This window comes from Theobroma cacao, chromosome 7 (genome assembly GCF_053813885.1).
Source record: "Theobroma cacao isolate CCN51 chromosome 7, ASM5381388v1, whole genome shotgun sequence".
NCBI classification, from domain to species: domain Eukaryota; kingdom Viridiplantae; phylum Streptophyta; class Magnoliopsida; order Malvales; family Malvaceae; genus Theobroma; species Theobroma cacao.
The window spans coordinates 4784752-4807195 of NC_142645.1; the positions used below are offsets into that span (position 1 = coordinate 4784752).

A 22444-nucleotide genomic window follows, 5' to 3' on the forward strand; every position below is an offset into this window, starting at 1 on the left:
TTTACAAGAAAAGTAGGATACTCATTTGGTTTTATCTTATTTACAATCCCAAAGAAACAACAGAAACATAAACAAGAAAAGTACAAGAAAGGTCAAGAACTAGGGGAAGAAAGAAACAGAAGAGATCCTAGAGAAATTTTGTTTCAGCTTTGGTCCTCAGACTCCTCTTGGTCTTGGGAGAAGAAAACCATAGCAATCTTTTGTTCTTAATGTGAATCCCAGTGAGTCCAATTTGTTTCACTTCCCACACGTGGAATGCTGTTAACCCTTGCGTAGACATCAACCTTGAAATTAGCACCGCAGATCACTCCTTCACTGTCTGTCCTTGGCATTGCCCTGATTTTGTTCATTGGATGCTCGAAGCTCATCAGCCCTCCCTCACTGTGGAACATGAATCCTGCAAATCCCCACAATTGAATGATGAGTTATATCAGATCGTGTCTAAATATATCATGCATAAAAGGATTTCCTAGGAATCATTTGCTTGGATGTGAAACTATGCTGGTTTTGAACTTAAAGCCTCAAGGTTTGAGGAACCAATTCCACCAGAAAAAAGAACTTGTCAAATACCTGTTGGGAAAGGAGCAAAGGATTTGGCACAGCCCTCTTTGATGACCTCCAAATCATCAGATATAACCACAGAGCCATCAGCTGCAATCCCCCAGTACAGCTTAACCCCACCATCAGAACCCTGCAATCTCAGAAGATGCAACTTCACTGTTACTCCGTCTCCAGAAGTGTTTCAGTTAATTCTTTTCTAGGTTTTTCCATATGTTAGGAAGGTCGAGCCACTTGGAAAAAGAGGAAGAATCGGAGCAACATAGCCAATATGAACTAAAGATCTCATTTGATTCCCATTTGCCTTAGAGTACAAGTCAATTCTAATACCAGAAAAATCGACTTACCAGTGCAGCAAAAACAGTTCCAGCCTTGCTGTCGTAGATAACAAAGGCAAAGCTTCCATCAAGGTCCTTAACAACCTGATCAGCAGGGTACGGACCCCTGTCACGCAGGGTCCTATATGCTTCAATCACAAACATGGCCTCATTGCTCCCCTTTGACAGACCATATTGCCTATTCAGCGTACAAAGATTGTTCAAGCTCCCTAGGAAGAGGCAGTATATGTCATCAAACCCACAAAACAACCTGCAAAAGTAACCCCAAAAGAAACCATCGATCATCATATCAGCAATTTCCATATATAAACACACACAGACCATTCCCCTGTAGAAAAATAGATACCTCTGATGAACTAAATAAGGACTTTCAGGGCGAACGTAAGCTAGAACAGCAGCGTTGCCAAAGCTCATGGAAAAAGTGTTATGAGGGTGATGAGAATGGAACTCATTCAGGGTTTCTTCAGGCAGTTTAGGCTTCTTAGAAGATTTGTGAGAAGCTGGACTGTTCAGCTCCTCAGGAGGGTTAGCACATGCCTTGTGGAAAATTGCCAACATTTTTTCCTTTCACTCTTTCAAACCAGACAGAAAGTGATTAGATTTTATGAAAAAATATGCCAGATGAAATGGAAATAGAGATGGCCATGACGGGTTCAACCATTATTTATAGGATTTCAATTCTTGTGGGGATATTAAAGTAAAATGGTTAAAGGTAGCAAGTATATCTTTATTGGGGTCGTGGATCTTGAGCGTGATGGATAAGGATTCTCGGACCCCAATGTATTCTTATCTTCAGGAAACTTTCCTTTGTTAGTTTTCTGACACGATACAATAATGTGTCTCCAACCTGGAGAAAATGCTGCTTTTCCATTCTTATTCGCCATCACTGAGGGAGTTGTTTGTCCTTTCCCTGTTGATTATCTCATTTGATTAGCCGTAGATTAGACCTCTTTACCTGAGGTTGAACAACAACACCACCCGAAGATTTACCAGTTCAGTCTGAATTTATTCAAGATTTACATCATTTAATTACCCAAATGCAAATAACTTTGCTTAAGATGACAAATCCAAAGAGCAAAGGGTCTTGAAACGAAGTCAAATCTTTGATTAGATAACATGTGAATAAGTTAGAATAGATGAGTTCACAGTTTGTTCCCACCAACCATTTTGTTTATACTTTATTCTTGCCTCCCCTTTTCATTCCCATGAATTAAAATATCAAAATATTGAACAAATTGGATTTGGTTTCGCGCGGGGGCCTTATCGGAAGACTGGTAAAAACCTGAGATTGGTCGGAATTAATCTGCCGCCAGAAATTAGCCAATGTTTTCAGTGTCCTGTGGATGGAATGGCACCCTGTATTTTACTATTTTTTTGTCTAATTGTTACAAGAAAAGACCAGTGAAGAAAATGATGAGCAGCCTTATCTTTTTTGTTTCTTTATAGTTTTTCTAACTTTGGTGGATACCCACCTTATCATGGCAGTCATCATCTCCATTTGAGTTTTCATTGGAGAATATTAACTACTGTTTATAATAAGTATTTAACCACTGATATATATATAGATATAGAAAAAAAATCTTGAGTATATTTTTTATAATTTTAATTTTTCTCACACAGCAATTTATAATTTTTCTTTCCAATTCATAAAACTTTGTAGATATTTTTTTCAATTAATATTTTATATAGAATTTTTGTTCTGATAGAGGTTAGGTGTTAAATTTTTCTAATAAAATTATAAAAATATGTACTTAAAGGTATTTTCTTAATTTTATTAGAAAATATTAATAATATAATGTCATGGATCGTACATTAGTCAGATATGAAATAGATTTTAAACTTATAGATAAGAGTTTTTTTTTCACCTAATAAGCATGTTTTTTGAATTAAAAGTACAAATTTGGGATAAATGGTATTAGAACTTATCTAATTCAAGACCTCTCATGAGAGATATCATGATCGAGATAAAGTTAAACCAACGTGAATCTTCTAACAAATACACAATTAAATAAACAACTTATCTAACTCGAGATTGCTCATAATAGATACCACAATCGAGAAAGGGTAAGGCCAACAAGAATCATTTGACAAATGCCTAATTGAATAAAGAATTTATCTAATTAGGGACTTCACAATTAACTAAATAACTTATCTAACTTGAGACTTCTAATGACAGATACCATGATTGAGATAAGGTCAGACTAAGGTGGATTCTCTAGTAAATGATCAATTGAATAAATAACTTATCTAACTTGAGACTTTTCATGAGAGATACCACGATCGAGATAGAGTCAGACCAAGGCTAATCCTCTAGCGAATGCACAATTGAATAAAAAACTTATTAACTCGAGATTTCTTATGAAAGATTCCACGATCGAGATAAGATCAATCCAAGGTGGATCCTTTGGTGAATGTACAATTGAATAGAGAACTTATCTAACTTGAGACTTCTCATGAGAGATACCATGATCAAGATAAGGTCAGATCAGGGCAGATCCTCTAGCGACTGCATAATTGAATAAAGAACTTATCTAACTCTAAACTTTACAATTGAATAAAAAACTTATCTAATTCAAGACTTCTCATGAGAGATATCATGATCGAGATAAAGTTAAACCAACGTGAATCTTCTAACAAATACACAATTAAATAAAAAACTTATCTAAATCGAGATTGCTCATAATAGATACCACAATCGAGAAAGGGTAAGGCCAACAAGAATCATTTGACAAATGCCTAATTGAATAAAGAATTTATCTAATTAGGGACTTCACAATTAACTAAATAACTTATCTAACTTGAGACTTCTAATGACAGATACCATGATTGAGATAAGGTCAGACTAAGGTGGATTCTCTAGTAAATGATCAATTGAATAAATAACTTATCTAACTTGAGACTTTTCATGAGAGATACCACGATCGAGATAGAGTCAGACCAAGGCTAATCCTCTAGCGAATGCACAATTGAATAAAGAACTTATTAACTCGAGATTTCTTATGAAAGATTCCACGATCGAGATAAGATCAATCCAAGGTGGATCCTTTGGTGAATGTACAATTGAATAGAGAACTTATCTAACTTGAGACTTCTCATGAGAGATACCATGATCAAGATAAGGTCAGATCAGGGCAGATCCTTTAGCGACTGCATAATTGAATAAAGAACTTATCTAACTCTAAACTTTACAATTGAATAAAAAACTTATCTAATTCAAGACTTCTCATGAGAGATATCATGATCGAGATAAAGTTAAACCAACGTGAATCTTCTAACAAATACACAATTAAATAAAAAACTTATCTAAATCGAGATTGCTCATAATAGATACCACAATCGAGAAAGGGTAAGGCCAACAAGAATCATTTGACAAATGCCTAATTGAATAAAGAATTTATCTAATTAGGGACTTCACAATTAACTAAATAACTTATCTAACTTGAGACTTCTAATGACAGATACCATGATTGAGATAAGGTCAGACTAAGGTGGATTCTCTAGTAAATGATCAATTGAATAAATAACTTATCTAACTTGAGACTTTTCATGAGAGATACCACGATCGAGATAGAGTCAGACCAAGGCTAATCCTCTAGCGAATGCATAATTGAATAAAGAACTTATTAACTCGAGATTTCTTATGAAAGATACCACGATCGAGATAAGATCAGTCCAAGGTGGATCCTTTGGTGAATGTACAATTGAATAGAGAACTTATCTAACTTGAGACTTCTCATGAGAGATACCATGATCAAGATAAGGTCAGATCAGGGCAGATCCTCTAGCGACTGCATAATTGAATAGAGAACTTATCTAACTCTAAACTTTACAATTGAATAAAAAACTTATCTAATTCAAGACTTCTCATGAGAGATATCATGATCGAGATAAAGTTAAACCAACGTGAATCTTCTAACAAATACACAATTAAATAAACAACTTATCTAACTCGAGATTGCTCATAATAGATACCACAATCGAGAAAGGGTAAGGCCAACAAGAATCATTTGACAAATGCCTAATTGAATAAATAATTTATCTAATTAGGGACTTCACAATTAACTAAATAACTTATCTAACTTGAGACTTCTAATGACAGATACCATGATTGAGATAAGGTCAGACTAAGGTGGATTCTCTAGTAAATGATCAATTGAATAAATAACTTATCTAACTTGAGACTTTTCATGAGAGATACCACGATCGAGATAGAGTCAGACCAAGGCTAATCCTCTAGCGAATGCATAATTGAATAAAGAACTTATTAACTCGAGATTTCTTATGAAAGATTCCACGATCGAGATAAGATCAATCCAAGGTGGATCCTTTGGTGAATGTACAATTGAATAGAGAACTTATCTAACTTGAGACTTCTCATGAAAGATACCATGATCAAGATAAGGTCAGATCAGGGCAGATCCTTTAGCGACTGCATAATTGAATAAAGAACTTATCTAACTCTAAACTTTACAATTGAATAAAAAACTTATCTAATTCAAGACTTCTCATGAGAGATATCATGATCGAGATAAAGTTAAACCAACGTGAATCTTCTAACAAATACACAATTAAATAAAAAACTTATCTAAATCGAGATTGCTCATAATAGATACCACAATCGAGAAAGGGTAAGGCCAACAAGAATCATTTGACAAATGCCTAATTGAATAAAGAATTTATCTAATTAGGGACTTCACAATTAACTAAATAACTTATCTAACTTGAGACTTCTAATGACAGATACCATGATTGAGATAAGGTCAGACTAAGGTGGATTCTCTAGTAAATGATCAATTGAATAAATAACTTATGTAACTTGAGACTTTTCATGAGAGATACCACGATCGAGATAGAGTCAGACTAAGGCTAATCCTCTAGCGAATGCACAATTGAATAAAGAACTTATTAACTCGAGATTTCTTATGAAAGATACCATGATCGAGATAAGATCAATCCAAGGTGGATCCTTTGGTGAATGTACAATTGAATAGAGAACTTATCTAACTTGAGACTTCTCATGAGAGATACCATGATCAAGATAAGGTCAGATCAGGGCAGATCCTCTAGCGACTGCATAATTGAATAGAGAACTTATCTAACTCTAAACTTTACAATTGAATAAAAAACTTATCTAATTCAAGACTTCTCATGAGAGATATCATGATCGAGATAAAGTTAAACCAACGTGAATTTTCTAACAAATACAGAATTAAATAAAAAACTTATCTAACTCGAGATTGCTCATAATAAATACCACATCGAGAAAGGGTAAGGCTAACAAGAATCATTTGACAAATGCCTAATTGAATAAAGAATTTATCTAATTAGGGACTTCACAATTAACTAAATAACTTATCTAACTTGAGACTTCTAATGACAGATACCATGATTGAGATAAGGTCAGACTAAGGTGGATTCTCTAGTAAATGATCAATTGAATAAATAACTTATCTAACTTAAGACTTTTCATGAGAGATACCACGATCGAGATAGAGTCAGACCAAGGCTAATCCTCTAGCAAATGCACAATTGAATAAAGAACTTATTAACTCGAGATTTCTTATGAAAGATACCACGATCGAGATAAGATTAGTTCAAGGTGGATCCTTTGGTGAATGTACAATTGAATAGAGAACTTATCTAACTTGAGACTTCTCATGAGAGATACCATGATCAAGATAAGGTCAGATCAGGGCAGATCCTCTAGCGACTGCATAATTGAATAAAGAACTTATCTAACTCTAAACTTTACAATTGAATAAAAAACTTATCTAACTCGAGACTTCTCATGAGAGATACCACGATCGAGATAAGATTAGATTAAGGTGGATCCTCTAGTGAATGCACAATTGAATAAAGAACTTATCTAATTTGGCACTTTACGATTAAATAAAGAACTTATCTAACTCGATACTTCTCATAAGAGATACCGCAATTGATATAAGGTTAGACCAAGGCGGATCCTTTGGCGAATGTACAATTGAATAAAAAATTTATCTAACTCAAGACTTCATAATTGAGTAAAGAACTTTTTTTTTGCTCAATTTGAATAAAGAACTTATCTAACTTGAGACTTCTCATAAGACATAGCACGATTGAGATAGGGTCAGACTAAGGTGAATCCTCTGACAATGCACAATTGAATAAAAAACTAGCCTAACTCACTCATGAGAGATACCATGATCAAGATAGGATTAAAGTAAGGTAGATCTTTTAATGATGCATAATTGAATAAGATCAAATATCATAAATTTTACGTCGATAAAAGATAGAATGAATCTTGAACTTATAAATAATTATTTTTCTCCACCTAATAGATATGTTGGATTAAAATTACGAGTCTGGGACAAATAACTCTTACAAAAAAATTAAAATTTTAAAAGGTGTAGGTGAAATTTAGGTCAAAATAAAAAATAATTTTAAAATATAGTGTTAATAAATATGTATAAAGATCCGGATATTTTCTTAATTTATGATTATCCAGAACTGGAATTAGCCTCCCCCATATGGCACCTTTGTTCAGGCCAAGCTGAAAAGTTTGATAAACCTTTTCTTTCCTTGTGGACTCCTACGAGATGACATGACAATCATGACATCATTTGTTTTAAGGCTTCTTCCTCTGTCCATTGCTCTTGCTCTTTCTCATGAACACTATGCTTAAGCCCGATGTAAAATGTTCAGAGCCATGGTCCAAGACCATCAGGAGTTGGAAAAGAGTTGTTGGGCTTAGCTCAGTTCAACCTTCACTAGCAAGTTAATGGTTATGGCTCGGTAGAAATGGCCCATTGGATTTTTAAAGTGGGCTCAATATTTACACTTTTCTCAAAATAAAGAATTTCTTTTTAAATCAAATCCATCCCCTTTTTTTTTTCTTTTGAGAAAAATAGTATTTGTTCTCACGTACATTATAATGAAAAATTTATTTTCAAATAATAATTATGTATAAATATAACAATTTTTAAAGTGTAAAGTTTGAATTATAAATAATTAATATAATGTAATATTCATCAATAAATTATTCTAATAATATTAGAATTAATGAAAAATATTTTTTGATGGAAATTATTTAATGCAATTACACACTTATTTACAAACCGAATAAATCTTATTAATATTTAAAATAATAATTAATGAATATAATGAACAAATATATTCATTTTTATTAATTAAAAAGTATTTTAATATATATATTTATATATAAATTATAAATTATAGATAAATGCTCGATTCATATCAAATATAAACCTATATGCCCTTTTTCATCGACGGAATACCTTTTGTGGTCATAATTCAATATATGATAAAAATTTTTTTTTAATAAATTTAAGTTTCAAGTCAAAATAAGTTTGAATGAATACATAAAGCAATTACTTTTGAAATGAAAAGAAATTATTACACATTATAAGAAAGACAAAAGAGAGATTCGAATCTAGTTATTAGTATAAAATATATATATATATATATATAATCAAATACGAAGATTTTTACTCTTATTCGAAAGTAAAATTTTTTTAACACAATAGCATTGGTTTAAATATTCTTTTAAGACTATTATTACACAAATAATAACTTTATCTAATATATTAATATATATAAATATTATTATAAATAGTATTTTAAATTAACTCCTTAATGGATGCAAATGCATGATCTTTCTGTTTAAAATGTAAAATTGGAATCTCTTTCTTTAAAAAAAAAAAATATTAATACCAGTATTAAAATTAATGTCCTGACAAAACTCATATGATCAGTATAGCGTCCGTCCCCCTATGCAGAAGCAAGAGTTTGAAGCTTCAACCCAGAAAAGATGGGTTTCCTTTTCAGAGATGAACAGGAAAACGGTAGTGGGGACGAGTATCTATCCATTTGTTCACACAAGCCGCGTAGAATGTTGAATTTTCTCAACAAAAACAGCCGAATAATTCCAAACGAAGATCCGAAATCGCATTACACAAGTATCTTCCTGATTAAGTTCCAATGTGCTGCCGTCTGATGTTTACTGTCAACCAAATACGGCGATAAGCTACTTCTCCTCTCACTCTCACTCACGCCCTTCTTCCCCAAAATCTCCCTCCCATGTGTTTTTCTTATGGTTTACTCTTTGGTCTAATCGTTATTTCAATATTATATGTACTTTATCTGTCACATGAGCAACGTACGGAGCATGACAGCTAATTCACCTCTGGGTTCTTCATGTGCACCTTTTCTGTTGCCTTGTCCCTGGTCTCTTTTGGCTTTTTCTTTTATTTTCTCTTAACCCAATGCCCATTTGGCTGTTTTTGACGTTAAGATATATGGGTTTTTGTTCATTAATGAGTTCATAGTGAAGTAATTCAATTTGGTTTTTGTTTTCTATGATGGGGCTGAACTTAGGCATGCATGGGCATACATGATTTTTGCCTGGTGTTGTTTGTTTTCTGCTTTGTTGAATGTTTTGCCAAGTGTTTTCCTTTGCCATTTGCTCTTGGATTTGATCACTTTGGGGCTTTAAGAAATTGGAATCAGAACATGAGTTATAGTCAAGCTGATGTGTAATGTGGGTTTAATTGCTGCAAAAAGTTCAGTAGCTTAACAAATGAATAGGCAAGAGAAGTGGTCAGATTTTTGTTTTGGTATGAATCAATTCAGTCTAGTTCAATTTAAATATAGGAAGAAAGTAAAGAATTGGATTCTTTTTCTAAGTTTAAAAATTAAACCAAATGGGATGCTTCAAAAATCCAAATGAGTAGGTTTAGTTACTTCAATATTGAATTTTTAATAGAGATTTTGATTCAATTTGCAATGATTCTTTTGAGTTTACCTATTAGATTAATGATTAATTATTGCATAGCTTTTGTTTTCTCTTTTTATGATAGTACCTTGTCAGATGCATGTACGCATGCAACAAGGGAACGATTCAGCACCACATAATGTACTTTTTGGGATGAATCCATAGCAAAATTAATTGAACAACATCTGCAAAACATGTGCCCACATGACCAAAAGAAACTGAAATTGCTACAATTTCAAGTTATTGGGTGGGGATCTAAATCAAGTACAAGTAGTCTTGATTGAGAAACGGTTCATATCCGTTTTATCAGATTCTGTATCTAATTCAGTCAATACAACTAGGGTGGTGTAGTCGTCTCTCAAAAGAGCAGATTCACAGCCATTTTTTTCAAACACAAAAGCAAGCTTTAGACAAAACCTGTCTGCTGAACTTTAATCTTTGAAAGTGAAACTAAAACATCATTTCATTGTTCTTTCTGAGGCACTTTTGTCTTCTTTCCCTTCTCTGTACAAGGAAACAAAAAATGATGAGCTGGCGTGAACATCAATTTCTTCTTGACAGAACATTGACATTCACTTTTATAATTGTGAGGACAAAATTTGACATGGGGAGGCTGTCTTAATCTGAAGAAGAAAAATCTTACAAGGAATCTTTGGTTAGTGATGATAAGCCATAGAAATTTTCATTTCTATAAGTGTATTGGACAATTTTGTACTATTTCGGGTTCTTGCAAAAAGGGGCATCACATTCACATGGATCACTGTAGTCCTACATTGCAAGAGATTACTATATAAAAATATCAGTTTGATATTGGCCATACATCATTTACTAAACAAAGCAAAATAAAACCAAGCCCAAAAGAAAAGAAAGAGGACAAAAACCAGACATGAATCAGAATCAGAATCAGGCACATGCATATTGCAGAAAGAGAAGGAATAGACTTCCAAAGTTAGTATTGCTGCAAAAAAGTTTGAGTGACTTTGCAAGTTGTGAGTTTTGGCTCAATTTAGCTTTCTTTTCTTAATCAAGTTGAGTCCAATGTGAGCTTGTTTATGTAATATTTACTAAATATTCACATAGAACATGTATCATCTCCAAGTTATAGTTCAGTTTGAGGTTGCTTGACAACAACATGAATTCAATTATTTCAGTCAATGAGCTCAATCTTGAGAATATTATAACTGATTTTTGAAGTTACAAAGTTAAAATTAAGAGAAAATTGTGAGAAATAACTTTCTTCATAAACTTAATTTTAAAATATTTTTATTATAATTTTAACTATTTTTAATCAATTTTTAACATGATTTGACAACAATACCCTTTAAACAATTTTAGACAAATTAAAATGATTTTCATTTTCTCTATCCCGTTATCTAGACAAAAATTTCAAATTAAATCCAGATTTCTCTCTTATTAAATACTGTCCATCTTGCCATCCAACTCTTTCTCACCATCTCAAAAAGCAGAGAAGATATTAAGGTATGTGTTTTAGGTACATGAGTTTATTGATATTCATAAAACTCCAAAGATGATAGATTGAAATTGATTAGACATATTTATAAATTAGAACATTGTATGACTTTGACAACTTAAACTAATTGTGAACAGGCAAATCAATTAGTTATTAGGTATTGAATTACTGGTTTTTAGACATCGTGTCACTGATTTTTAGGTATTACGAGACTAGTTTTTAGGCATTGCGTGATTGATTTTAGGCATTGTGTGATTGGTTTTTAGGCATTGTGTAACTGATTTTTAGGCAATGCCTAAGTCACACAATGCCCAAAAACTAGTCACGTAATGTCTCACTAACTAGTCACGCAATACATATCAACCAGTCATGTGATACCATATCATCCAGTCACGTAATATTTAAAAATCAGTCACATAATGCCTAAAAATTAGTAACGCAATGGTTAAAAACTAACCACACGATGCCCAAAAACCGATTACGTAATGCCTAAAAACCACCAAAACTATTGAATTTCATTTAACAAAATCAACAATTTCAAACAATACTCCATATTCCATTTAACAATATAATTAATAAATATGCCTACTTGACGAAGAATGTTCAAAATATTTAAAAGTTTTTCTTCATGTATCAAAATTCACTCTAAAATACTTAAAAATGCTCAAAACACTCAAAGAATTCTTCGTGTATTAAAACTACTCCAAAATGTTCTAAATGCTTAAAGTTTTTTCTTTCTAACAAGGAATACTCTAAAGATAAATAGTCTAGCGAGGAAAGGTAAAAAGATATGAGTTAGTTTAAGGCGCTGACCTAAACATATGAGTTAGTTTTATTAGGGCAATTTTGTTTAAAATTAATTTTTCTTGACTAAAAATAATTAAAATTATAAAAAAAGTTATTTTCAAAAATATTTTATGTATGAGGGATGTTTTTGAAAAGAACCCTAAAATTTATGAAATAGACTCAGTATGAACATGCTAAAAGCTCAACTTGGTTCAATCTGATTACATTCTTACAACATGAATTGTATATAATTAAGCAAAGCATACTCTTGGAAGAAGAACAGGCCCTGAAAACCAAGCTCTTGCAACCTGTTCCTTTCAGCTCAAAAAGCATGGCTAAAGGACCTAACCTTTTTGGGTTTGGATGTACCCCCCAAAAGCATATGCCAAGAAAGATTCTTGATTTACATTAGTTGGTTAAGGGTTTGTTTGCTTTCAGCTCTAACTAGATTTAAATATGAGATTGAAGTCTTGAATAATTTCTCTATTCTTTTCTTTTAAAATCTAAATAAGATGAGGCCATTACATGCATCATGTAAATAATTGCAGGGTGCGTGCTTCTGGTTGTTTAAAGCCTAGACATTGTTCTGTTAAGACTACTTTGTTTATTTTTGTCTCCTTTTCTAATTGATCAATCTTCAAAGCATGTGCGAATATTCTTGAAAGGACTTATACTCAAGTGATATGCTATCAGTAGGTAATTTAATATTGGAATCCTTATCAATCTTCAACAAAACATGAGGATAAAAGAAATGTGAAGGGGTTAAGAATTATTTGCAATGACTTGTTTATTGGCCAAAAATATTTGTCTTGGAAAATGTGAGATATGGGTTGATACTTGTAGGGGGTCCATGGTGGAAGAGAATTTTGACTGCTGATCTGCTGATCAACAAGTAGTTTTGGTCCAACTTCAGTTCTGTTTCCAATTGCACTGTGAGATATAACATGAATTGGAAGGATTGGATTGGCCTTGCAATGTGCAGAATTAGATGCATTAACTAATTTTACTAAAAGAATGGTGAAGCAAAAAGAAAAATACCAAAGGGAGAATAATCGAAGAATCGAATTGAATTGTAATCAAAAGAGTGAAATTCGATTTTTTTTTAAATTAAACATAACGAGACAGAAAATAAATGCCTAATGATTGATTCTTAGACTAATTTAAAGCTTTTTCCATTCCTCCTCATGATTCAAGTCACTTTGTTGGCAGGCTATATACCCTATGAGGTTCAACTCAAACATCCCTCAGTCATTCTTGGTAATGAAAATCTGATAACTTTTCAACAATGTACCTTTCTATATGGCTCAAAGCATAAGGAGATCGTTGAGATGTAGCATCAATTAGTAATGAAGAGAGAGAGAGAGAGAGAGAGAGAGAGAGTCCTACTTCCAATCTAATGATTCACTTACTCTTCAGATGCTGACATGATTTTTGGGTCCCCCCCGCCTTTATTCCCTTCTCTCCTTCTTTTCTTTAAGCTATCAGACAAGAAGACTTTTTTTTCTTCATTGTCCAAAAAACAGCAAGAGTGAAGGGTGCATCATGCATGGGCAAATGGGTCCAGCTTGAAAGGTAAATGTATGGGCTAGCATGCACTGTTCTCTTTGATGCAGGGCAGTTCACAGATGCATTGACAGTGGCTTTCAGATCATGGACTCCTTTGAAGGTCTCCTGCTCATTTGACCTTATCAAGGAGATTAAAGAAATGGTTGAAGAACATGTTGGTTAATCAGAAATCAAGAGTTGGGAAGAGATTAGATTAAATGATATCTCAGCATTGACAAAAGGTGAAACCTTCTCAGATTTAGCTAATGGCTTTGTCAGCAAGTGGTTGAGCAAAAAGTTGGGATAAATTGACCATTTCTATTTAGATAATTCAATAGTTTCATGTATTCCATGGTGATTCCTTTGTCTTCATGCAAATAAGAAATGCACCCAATATAACCCAGAGTATATTTGATAGACCAGAAAGCTTAAATCATTGCTTAAATTTGAAGGTCACCATGGCTCCTCTAAGAATAAGGAGTCAGCTTTAACTCTCCACTTTCTCAAACTTACTAGGAGGAAAGAAACAAAGGGAAATCTTTGCTTCCACTTTTCATTTTTCCACATTTAGAACTCTGATTTTTGAGGGTAAGCAAATGAAATATCAACACAAATATTAATTTTTGAACAGAAAGAAGCTAGATTTGAACTCGACTCTTAAAGTAAGAAATTATATACGGTTTATTGAGTTAAGTGTTCAGATTTAAATGAATGTTACAGAAAATTCCGTCTAAATCTTATCCATTTTATATTTATATTACTAATGTAAGTGGAAGTGCTCTATGATATATCTTGCTAGATTGCTTTCATCCTCTGTATGAAAGCAATAAAATTCAAACTAATGGTATCACGTAATGAGAAAGGGAAAGAAGTAACAATTAAAAAGAGAAAAAGTGTGTCATGGGGCTTGCTTTCAGAAAACAAAATGATGATCCATCATTAATAAATTAAGGACATCATTAAATAATTAATATACTGTTAATCGACACTTAATGCCGCAATTTATGTTATAAAACAAGGTTGGGTCCTCCAATAATCATTAAATAATCTCACCTTTTGCTTTACTGATAGTGAAATTGTCTCTTACTTTTTCTTCAAAATAAAGTTAGGGTTGTTTTCTTCTTCTAGAAAGCCTTTTACCTTGTAGCAAAATGTGACACCATAGCAAAATAATCAAGGCACAAAATTTTTGCCGTGCTTCGGATGTGGCAAATCTTTGGGTTATTTTTCTTTTTACTCGATTAAGTGGATTCATTTTATTATGTATAAGAAAACTAATATATATAAAGTCGGATTTATGCTAAAATCTGGCCAATCAAAAACAAGTTTATTGGCATCCTAGTAATAGACCATTTAAACACATTAGTTACAAATCAAAATAGAGTAAAGGAAAATCATTTAAAATTAAAATCAGATTTAAATCACACCCAAAACATAAAATTATTAATAATAATTGAAGCACTCCAAAGATATAATTAGAAAAAGGAAATAAGGTGACACAAGATTACAATAATAATTGAAGCATGATAACAAATTAATCCCATGATGTTGATAGATTTCCTTTTGTTCTCCATAATAAGCAAGAACTATACTCTCATGTAATAATACCCTTTACCAACATTTATTAATTAAGCACAAAGCAAAAAAAAAGGGGTAAATATGATGATAGGTATAACTAATATTGTGAATGAATTTAATGCAATTTCTTTATCCTTTCTGGGGTTTTTTTTAAGAAAAGAAAGAGACAATAAATTTTTTTATAAAAAAAAAGTATGATAATAAGTTAAACAAAGAAGGGATCCAAGTTTCCCTTGATAATGTGAAAGAAACAATGTTTGGTAAGTACCCAAAAAAAGAAAAAATATTTAAACTATTTCATCTAATTAATTACATCCTCCACTGAGGCTTTTCCATTGATTGCCATGGGCCATATGTCATTAATTAAATAAAATGGGAAAACTACAAGTCAAATTGTTTGATCTTACCCACCTTACAACAATATAACACTACAAAAAAAAAAAAATCAATAGAATTGGGTGAAATAAACAAATATTTACAGTAGAAAAACATGTAATCTTATAAAATAAACCTAATAAATTTAACAATAGTAATTTAATTATTTGGCATGGATTTTTAATTAGGATAACATACCTAACCATATATAATTACTAAAGCTTACTACCATGAAATCATAATTTAATTTTCTTTTCCCATTACTAAACTTAATTTTTTTTTTTTTACTTTTATTAATCTGTGGTCTACTTGAATAGCCGGTAATTATGGTGTTTCCAAGGAATCCTAGATTAATATATAGTACTAGCTTTTCAACATGTGTTTAAAGGGTATTCTTTTTTTTTTTTTTACTTAATTAAATTTGATTATTTTATTACAACATGTGTTTAACGGGTACTTTTTTTTTACTTAATCAAATTTGGTTATTTTATTAAATATAACAAAAGTTGAATGTGATCAAAACAAATCATACAAAGAGAAAACCTTAAAATTTCTATTGACATAAACATGCCTAACAACCATATCTACATCACACATCATATCGTCACATAAGAAACTCCGAGAATTCTTTAGTGAATTATATTTAGAATTTATAATTAATTTGAAATGATATAAAAATGTTAAAGAGTAAGGACTGAATTACATTGATGTAATGACATTTTTCATATCTTCTTGTGTAATTCCTATTGTGTTGAAATTGATTTTTGAATGTAATATCTTATTTCACATAAATCATAAATTTTAAAATTTAATTTGAACCAATCTACTTTCTACCATTAAAAAAAAAACATACATGACATAAAAATTTTCCTTGTTGAAACTACAAACAATAAAGTATTTATCACCTTCAATTTTGAAATGATTCACACATTAATATACATATATATATAATATAAAAATAATAATTTTATTATGATTATACGTTACGACTATTTTGATGGAACAATTATTATTATTGATTACATGTGATAAAATATTTTTCTTAATATTGTTATTAATCATCATTATATTTTGGAAGGACATATTACTTTGTGTTTTGCAATCAAAATGTTTTGTTTTTTGGTACAATATACAAAGATATTGTTTTTTTCTTTTCTTTGTTTTTTTAAAAAAATTCTTTGCCCTTTTTGGTACAAATTATAAGTACAAGAAAAAGGGTCCTAAATTAGGGTAGTAGGGCCTAGGGTAACATAGACAAAAACGTCATTTTCCAACGTCCACGTGGAGGACCCCACCATCTCATGGATGGCAACAAGGAATCAGAGGGACACAGAGAGATCTAGAGTTCTGGATGGATAGGGCCTTCCACATGGGGTAGCTTTGTCTTTTAGGCTTTTTAAATAAAAGTGATAAAAATTCAACTGTTTTCAAATTTTGTTTGAGTTCAATATTTGACTGTGCTTCAACAAAAAAGAAAAAAAATTGTATATATAATTGGTCAAAAATAAAGTTAAAAAAATAGTTGTGGTAAAAATTTGTACACATCATTAAAATTAATAAAAAGAAACAAAAACTTGTTTGATAATTTCGAAATGCGATATGAATTGGGTATGACGAGGCTCTTACTCTTTTTTTTAAACAATTTTTTTTTGTGAAAACTTTTGTAATACTAGATTAAAATGTATAATTGAAAAAATATTGGAATATAAGTAATAGATTAACGAAAATTACATAATGATATTCGAATTTAAAATTTAAAACACTATAAAAAGAATAATTTTATTATGACAAAAATGAATCCATCAAAAGCAATCCATCGAAATATTCTGATGAATTTTTGTTGAAATATCGAAAAATGAAGTCGCATATGCATTTTTTACCAAATATGTTCAAATTTTGGCTACATTTTTTTAGAAATTAAATAATATGGAAATTTTGAGTCATTTTGACCCCTTTTTGAGCTAGCTTATATATATAGTAGAAAAACAAATTGATGCTAATGTGAACAACCTTTGTTATTGTTTGATCTGAACATAACGAAGCTATTGGTTGGTCAGATTTTCTTGTATTCACACAAATATCCTCTGAAGTTTAATATTCGAATATTAAATATGTAATGGTATTTAATTTGGCCGGCAACTTAGGCCAAATTAATTAATAAGATTTTTTCTTTTGTCATATAATTTTTTGTTCAATGAAATAAATTGAAGATTGTCAATTTTAGTAGAAGTATATGTTAGTAGATGATTATCGACAGATTTTATTTCGACGGAGATGAATCTATCGGATATAATTTATAGAAATATTCCAATGAATTTTTGTCAAAATACCAACCGATGATATTTCAGGCTATTTCCTGTGATGAAAATTTAAGATCAGAATTTGATATATATTTCTTTGATGATGAATTTTACCCACATGGGCACTCTATCCTTCATATTTTTGTGTTAGAATTTTGGTAGGTATCATCTAGCAAAAAAGTGTCTACCAAAATTGTGACAATAATGCTATCTTATCATGAAACAATCAAAACAGGCATTGATTTCATTGAAGAAAATTCGAAGATGGGGATAATGTTATAAGATTAGACCTAAGTGGATTATAATCCACATATTATTAATCATTTGGAAAAGTTCTATTTGGTATGAAACCTAACCTAGTAAAAGTGAGAGCAAAAAAAGCAAAAAGTTAGAATTTAATTAATAGCTTATCTTGGAAGGATTTGTCTATGGTCCCCCATGCCATAAAATTAGTGGACTCATTGATCCTAAAGGTTCCATCAATTCCTTAGTCAAAAATACTAAATATCATCAAAAAGAAAATTTTGCAAAAAAAAACAAATGATGAAAAAATTAAGGTACACTTCGTCAATTTTTGGATCACATCATTATATGTCCAATAGCTTTCGTGCAATCATATCCATAATAAATCCAAACCCTCGATCTCAAGATTTAATTATTTTAATTGATAAATCTTGAACAGAAACAAAAAATCTATAAACTTTGATCTGATTAATTATATCTTTTCTTTTAATGAAAATTAAAATATCTTAAAGAGAGTGTCGATCGAAAATAGAAAATACTTATATTTTAGCAATAAGCCTATTGCAAATCTTCACGAAAGGTATGGTCCTCCATGCCACACCTTTGAGAAAAGGAAAAATATCAGTTTTGGGGAGTACTTTTGTTCATCTTTGTACTTCCTTGTTGTTTTTGTTTCTCAATGGAAAAAGGGAAATTTGCCTATTGAAATTTTGAAAATTACATATATAAAAAAAATATCTTTGGTGCTATTGTAATAAGAACCCACAAAAATATAAATGGAATTACTTAGTTTCAATTTATATCCATTGATGGGCTTATTAATAATAATAAATGCAACATGGACAAAATCAGGATAGAGGCTTAAATCAAAGGGCCTACTCTACAATTTGAAGGGTCATTTCACTATGGAAAACCATTGATGATTAATTTGCCAAGAGACAGAATAGACACTGTTCAACATGTAATTTTCATTTGCAGTACATTCATTACTCTTGGAATTGGCATTCTATTGGACTTCAATAAATAAATTTGTATAGATATACATATATTTTATATTTTACTTAATTTTTTACTGTAAAAATGTGGGTTTTTTTCCTTCTTGGTCCCCCCTCTGTCCTTGATAGCCAGACTTTGAAGTCTTTCTCTTGTTCCTTTTTGAAAAACAATAATGCCCAAGGATAACCCTGGCAAAAATGTTAAGCACATGTTGAATTGGCCTTCTTTTGAAAGGAGTCAATGGTTGAAATAAGAGTAATTAATCAATGCCAGCACATGCTTAACTATCTTATAATCTTCAATTACAGTTGTTTTTGATCTTTTTTCTGATTCTCTGAGCTTTCTTTGACAATAAACAAAACTTTTTATCTGATACGGCTTCAAAACAAAGTTTTACTGCTGAGTACTACATGACCCCAATACCTTAAAGCCTCTCTAAACAAATTTGGGAAAAAGCCATAAAGCATATGACAATGTTTTACACAATTCTTTGGGTGTTTCAGTTGATCATATATGCTTTTTTTTTTTGGCCTGAAATAGAAACTTAACATGCTCTTCCTTTCTTTAATTAGGAAAACTTTTCATAACTTAAGCATGGTTGATACATTGCAAGATCAGGAAAACCAAGTAGGAAGATGAAGCCTCCATGGATTGCCAAGAGCGTCAATTATGAGCAAGAGGAAAGAATTACCATAAAGCAAAACCTACCCTGCACTAAACTCCTGACACTTTGACTTGAAACACCGTGAAAACACAACTAGACAACTGATCTGTAATCTGAATTATTCATTTCATTTCACATTACAGAACAAAATTACATGGACCCCACTATTTTTTTCTCACCGTTGGTACCTTACACCGTACCCCCTTCCCTTCATTTTCTAAGCAACTCCATCACCTCTCTTATATATAACCCCACCAACACTCTCCAATCTTCATCTATCTTCAAGAACACACAGAAAAAAAAAGAAAAACCAGAGAAGAAAAGCTTTCTTCCCCATCTTTTGTTCTCCATTTCCGTAGCTTTTGCATGGCAGTGAGATTATTGTCACATGAGTTATCTGACCTCTGTCTTGGCAAGCCAGCGCTGAGGTCACTGTCTATAACATCCACCATTGCTGATGCAGTTGAGGTCTTGAAAACCTCTGATGAAAACTTTGTAAGTGTCTGGAGTTGTAACCATAAGGCTAAAACTGCTTCAGGGTTTGAATCAGCTGCTAGGTTTTCTGATGATGATGATGATGAGTGTAGATGTGTAGGCAAAGTTTGCATGGTGGATGTGATTTGCTATCTCTGCAAAGATGAAAATTTGGTGTCACCTTCTGTGGCTCTGAAGGAGCCTGTTTCCGTGCTCTTACCTAAGATTCCTGACCTTGTTATGCATGTGGAGCCATCTTGCAGGTACAGATAATGGAAATGTTTGGTTTATTTTTGAGTTTTTTTCTTTTTGCTCAATGTTTCTTTTTTGAGTTATCCAAAGTTCTCTGTTTTCTTTTCTGGAATTTCCTTCACTTCTTTCAATGCTTTGGCTATCTGGGTTGTTTTACATTTTCCCAGTTTTTGTTTTATCCTTGGGTGTTGTCAAGAATCAAGATAAACATTTTGTTTTGTTTTTGTCAGACTCCAAATTCATGGTCCCTGTTCAAGTCTCTCTTCATTGAAAACAAAATCAACAGATTTATTGCTGAATTTCAAGTAATTTTCCAAATAGTAAAAACATGTGAACAAATTTTTGGTGAATCTCCAGTTAACTTTAATCTCTGTTCTGTTTTTTCAGCTTGTTAGAAGCAGTTGATCTTATACTTCAAGGAGCTCAAAACCTAGTGGTACCAATCAAAACCAAGCTCAGCAACAAGAGAAAACAGCAGCAGAAGCCTTCACCAACCGTCACTATACACAAAGGCCGTGAATTTTGCTGGCTAACTCAAGAAGACGTGATCAGATTCCTTCTGAGCTCCATCGGCCTCTTTTCACCAATCCCTGCCTTCTCCATTGACAGTCTTGGCATCATCAACCCCGACATCCTCACCATTGAGTACCACTCCCCTGCCTCGGCAGCCACGGGAGCCATTTCTCGTGCTCTGGTGGACCAAACTTCTGTGGCTGTGGTTGACAGTGAGGGAACTTTGATCGGAGAGATTTCTCCCTTCACCTTGGCCTGCTGCGACGAGACAGTCGCAGCAGCCCTTAAGACCTTGTCCTCTGGGGACCTAATGGCCTACATTGACTGTGGAGGTCCCCCAGAGGACCTGGTCCGGGTCGTGACTGCGAGGTTGAAGGAGAGAAACTTGAATGGAATGCTGGAACATTTCACAATGTCTATGTCTTCTGGTGGATTCTCATCTGCATCTTCATCATCTGATGAGGAGTCCATGACAGCTCCAGTGTCACCATTGCCGCGGTCAGGAAGGCACAGTAGATCAATGAGTTATTCGGCCAGGATGGTGAGAAGAGCTGAGGCAATTGTTTGCCATCCCAAGAGTTCACTAGTGGCAGTAATGATCCAAGCTATTGCTCACAGGGTGAATTATGTCTGGGTTATAGAGGATGATTGTAGCTTGGTTGGAATTGTCACATTTTCTGACATTTTAAAAGTTTTCAGGGAACATTTGGACACCATGGCCTGACAAGATGAGAAGCTTTTTTTTTTTTAAAGTTTTGCTATTATCTGCTAGGCTTTTGTTGAGGCTAATAATGCTGCTGAGGCTGGTAGAAGAAGAATAAAATTTAGGAAAGTTGTGTGAATATGGACCATTTTTTGTTTCTTTATTTAATTTTGTCATGTGGGATGAGGAGTTTGCTATCTGATTGTATTATTTGCAAGTGTTCTTTATATTTTTTTTCTCTTGTTTTCTAAGCTTATGTTATCTTTTCTTTTAACTTAAGATTATCAAAGAAGTAAAGAAAAGAATGCAAAAGTTCTTCCCTTTTTATTTCAGGATTCTGGTTTGAAGATTCTTCTCATGTGTTTGAAAGGTAGTTCTTGTAGGTCAAGGACCTTACGAACTTGGGAAAAATCAGGTAGTTGGAAAAAGTGAATCACAATCAACATGTGGGCACAATGGACTTGTTTCCCAGTTTCAATGTCTTTAAAAGACTTGTGGAGGAATCATTCAATTCTTCATGATGGACAGCTCATGGGCATGCCTGCTGTTCTAAATAAGTGCATATATGCTGCATGCTTTTATCAAATTGGCCTTACTTTAAGAAGCAGCTTGAGCTTGCAGATTGTAGGCCAGGGCATGTATTCAGTTTATAAGCTTTAAAACAGCATTTAGATGATGAGTTGTGTCATTGTTTTCTCAAGCAGTATTTTCTATTTTGATGGAAGGAAAAGGCATATCCAATTAAATTGTGGTGCTGACAGTTGCAGCAGAAGAAGTTAATGTTCATTTTTTTACTTTGATCTGGTAGGAGCCCCACAATGAAACTTTTTAATGATGATTGTTCCCACACCTAGCCTATTGATTCTGTTAGTTCAGAT

At 32.4% G+C, this 22444-nt stretch overlaps 2 protein-coding genes across 2 annotated transcripts; one reads left to right on the forward strand and one right to left on the reverse strand.

The window, feature by feature from the left end:
* Positions 1 to 1582, reverse strand: LOC18593880 (stem-specific protein TSJT1). The gene is made up of 4 exons (XM_007021287.3): positions 1243 to 1582; positions 906 to 1146; positions 571 to 691; positions 1 to 397 (listed from the first exon to the last, which is right to left on the reverse strand). Exons 1-4 carry the CDS (start codon positions 1452 to 1454, stop codon positions 207 to 209), a joined length of 765 nt encoding a protein of 254 aa, XP_007021349.1. The 5' UTR covers positions 1455 to 1582; the 3' UTR covers positions 1 to 206.
* An 18272-nt stretch (positions 1583 to 19854) lies between these two features.
* LOC18593881 (CBS domain-containing protein CBSX5-like) lies at positions 19855 to 21817 on the forward strand. The gene is made up of 2 exons (XM_007021288.3): positions 19855 to 20361; positions 20738 to 21817. Exons 1-2 carry the CDS (start codon positions 19991 to 19993, stop codon positions 21585 to 21587), a joined length of 1221 nt encoding a protein of 406 aa, XP_007021350.3. The 5' UTR covers positions 19855 to 19990; the 3' UTR covers positions 21588 to 21817.
* The last annotated feature ends 627 nt before the right edge of the window (positions 21818 to 22444 follow it).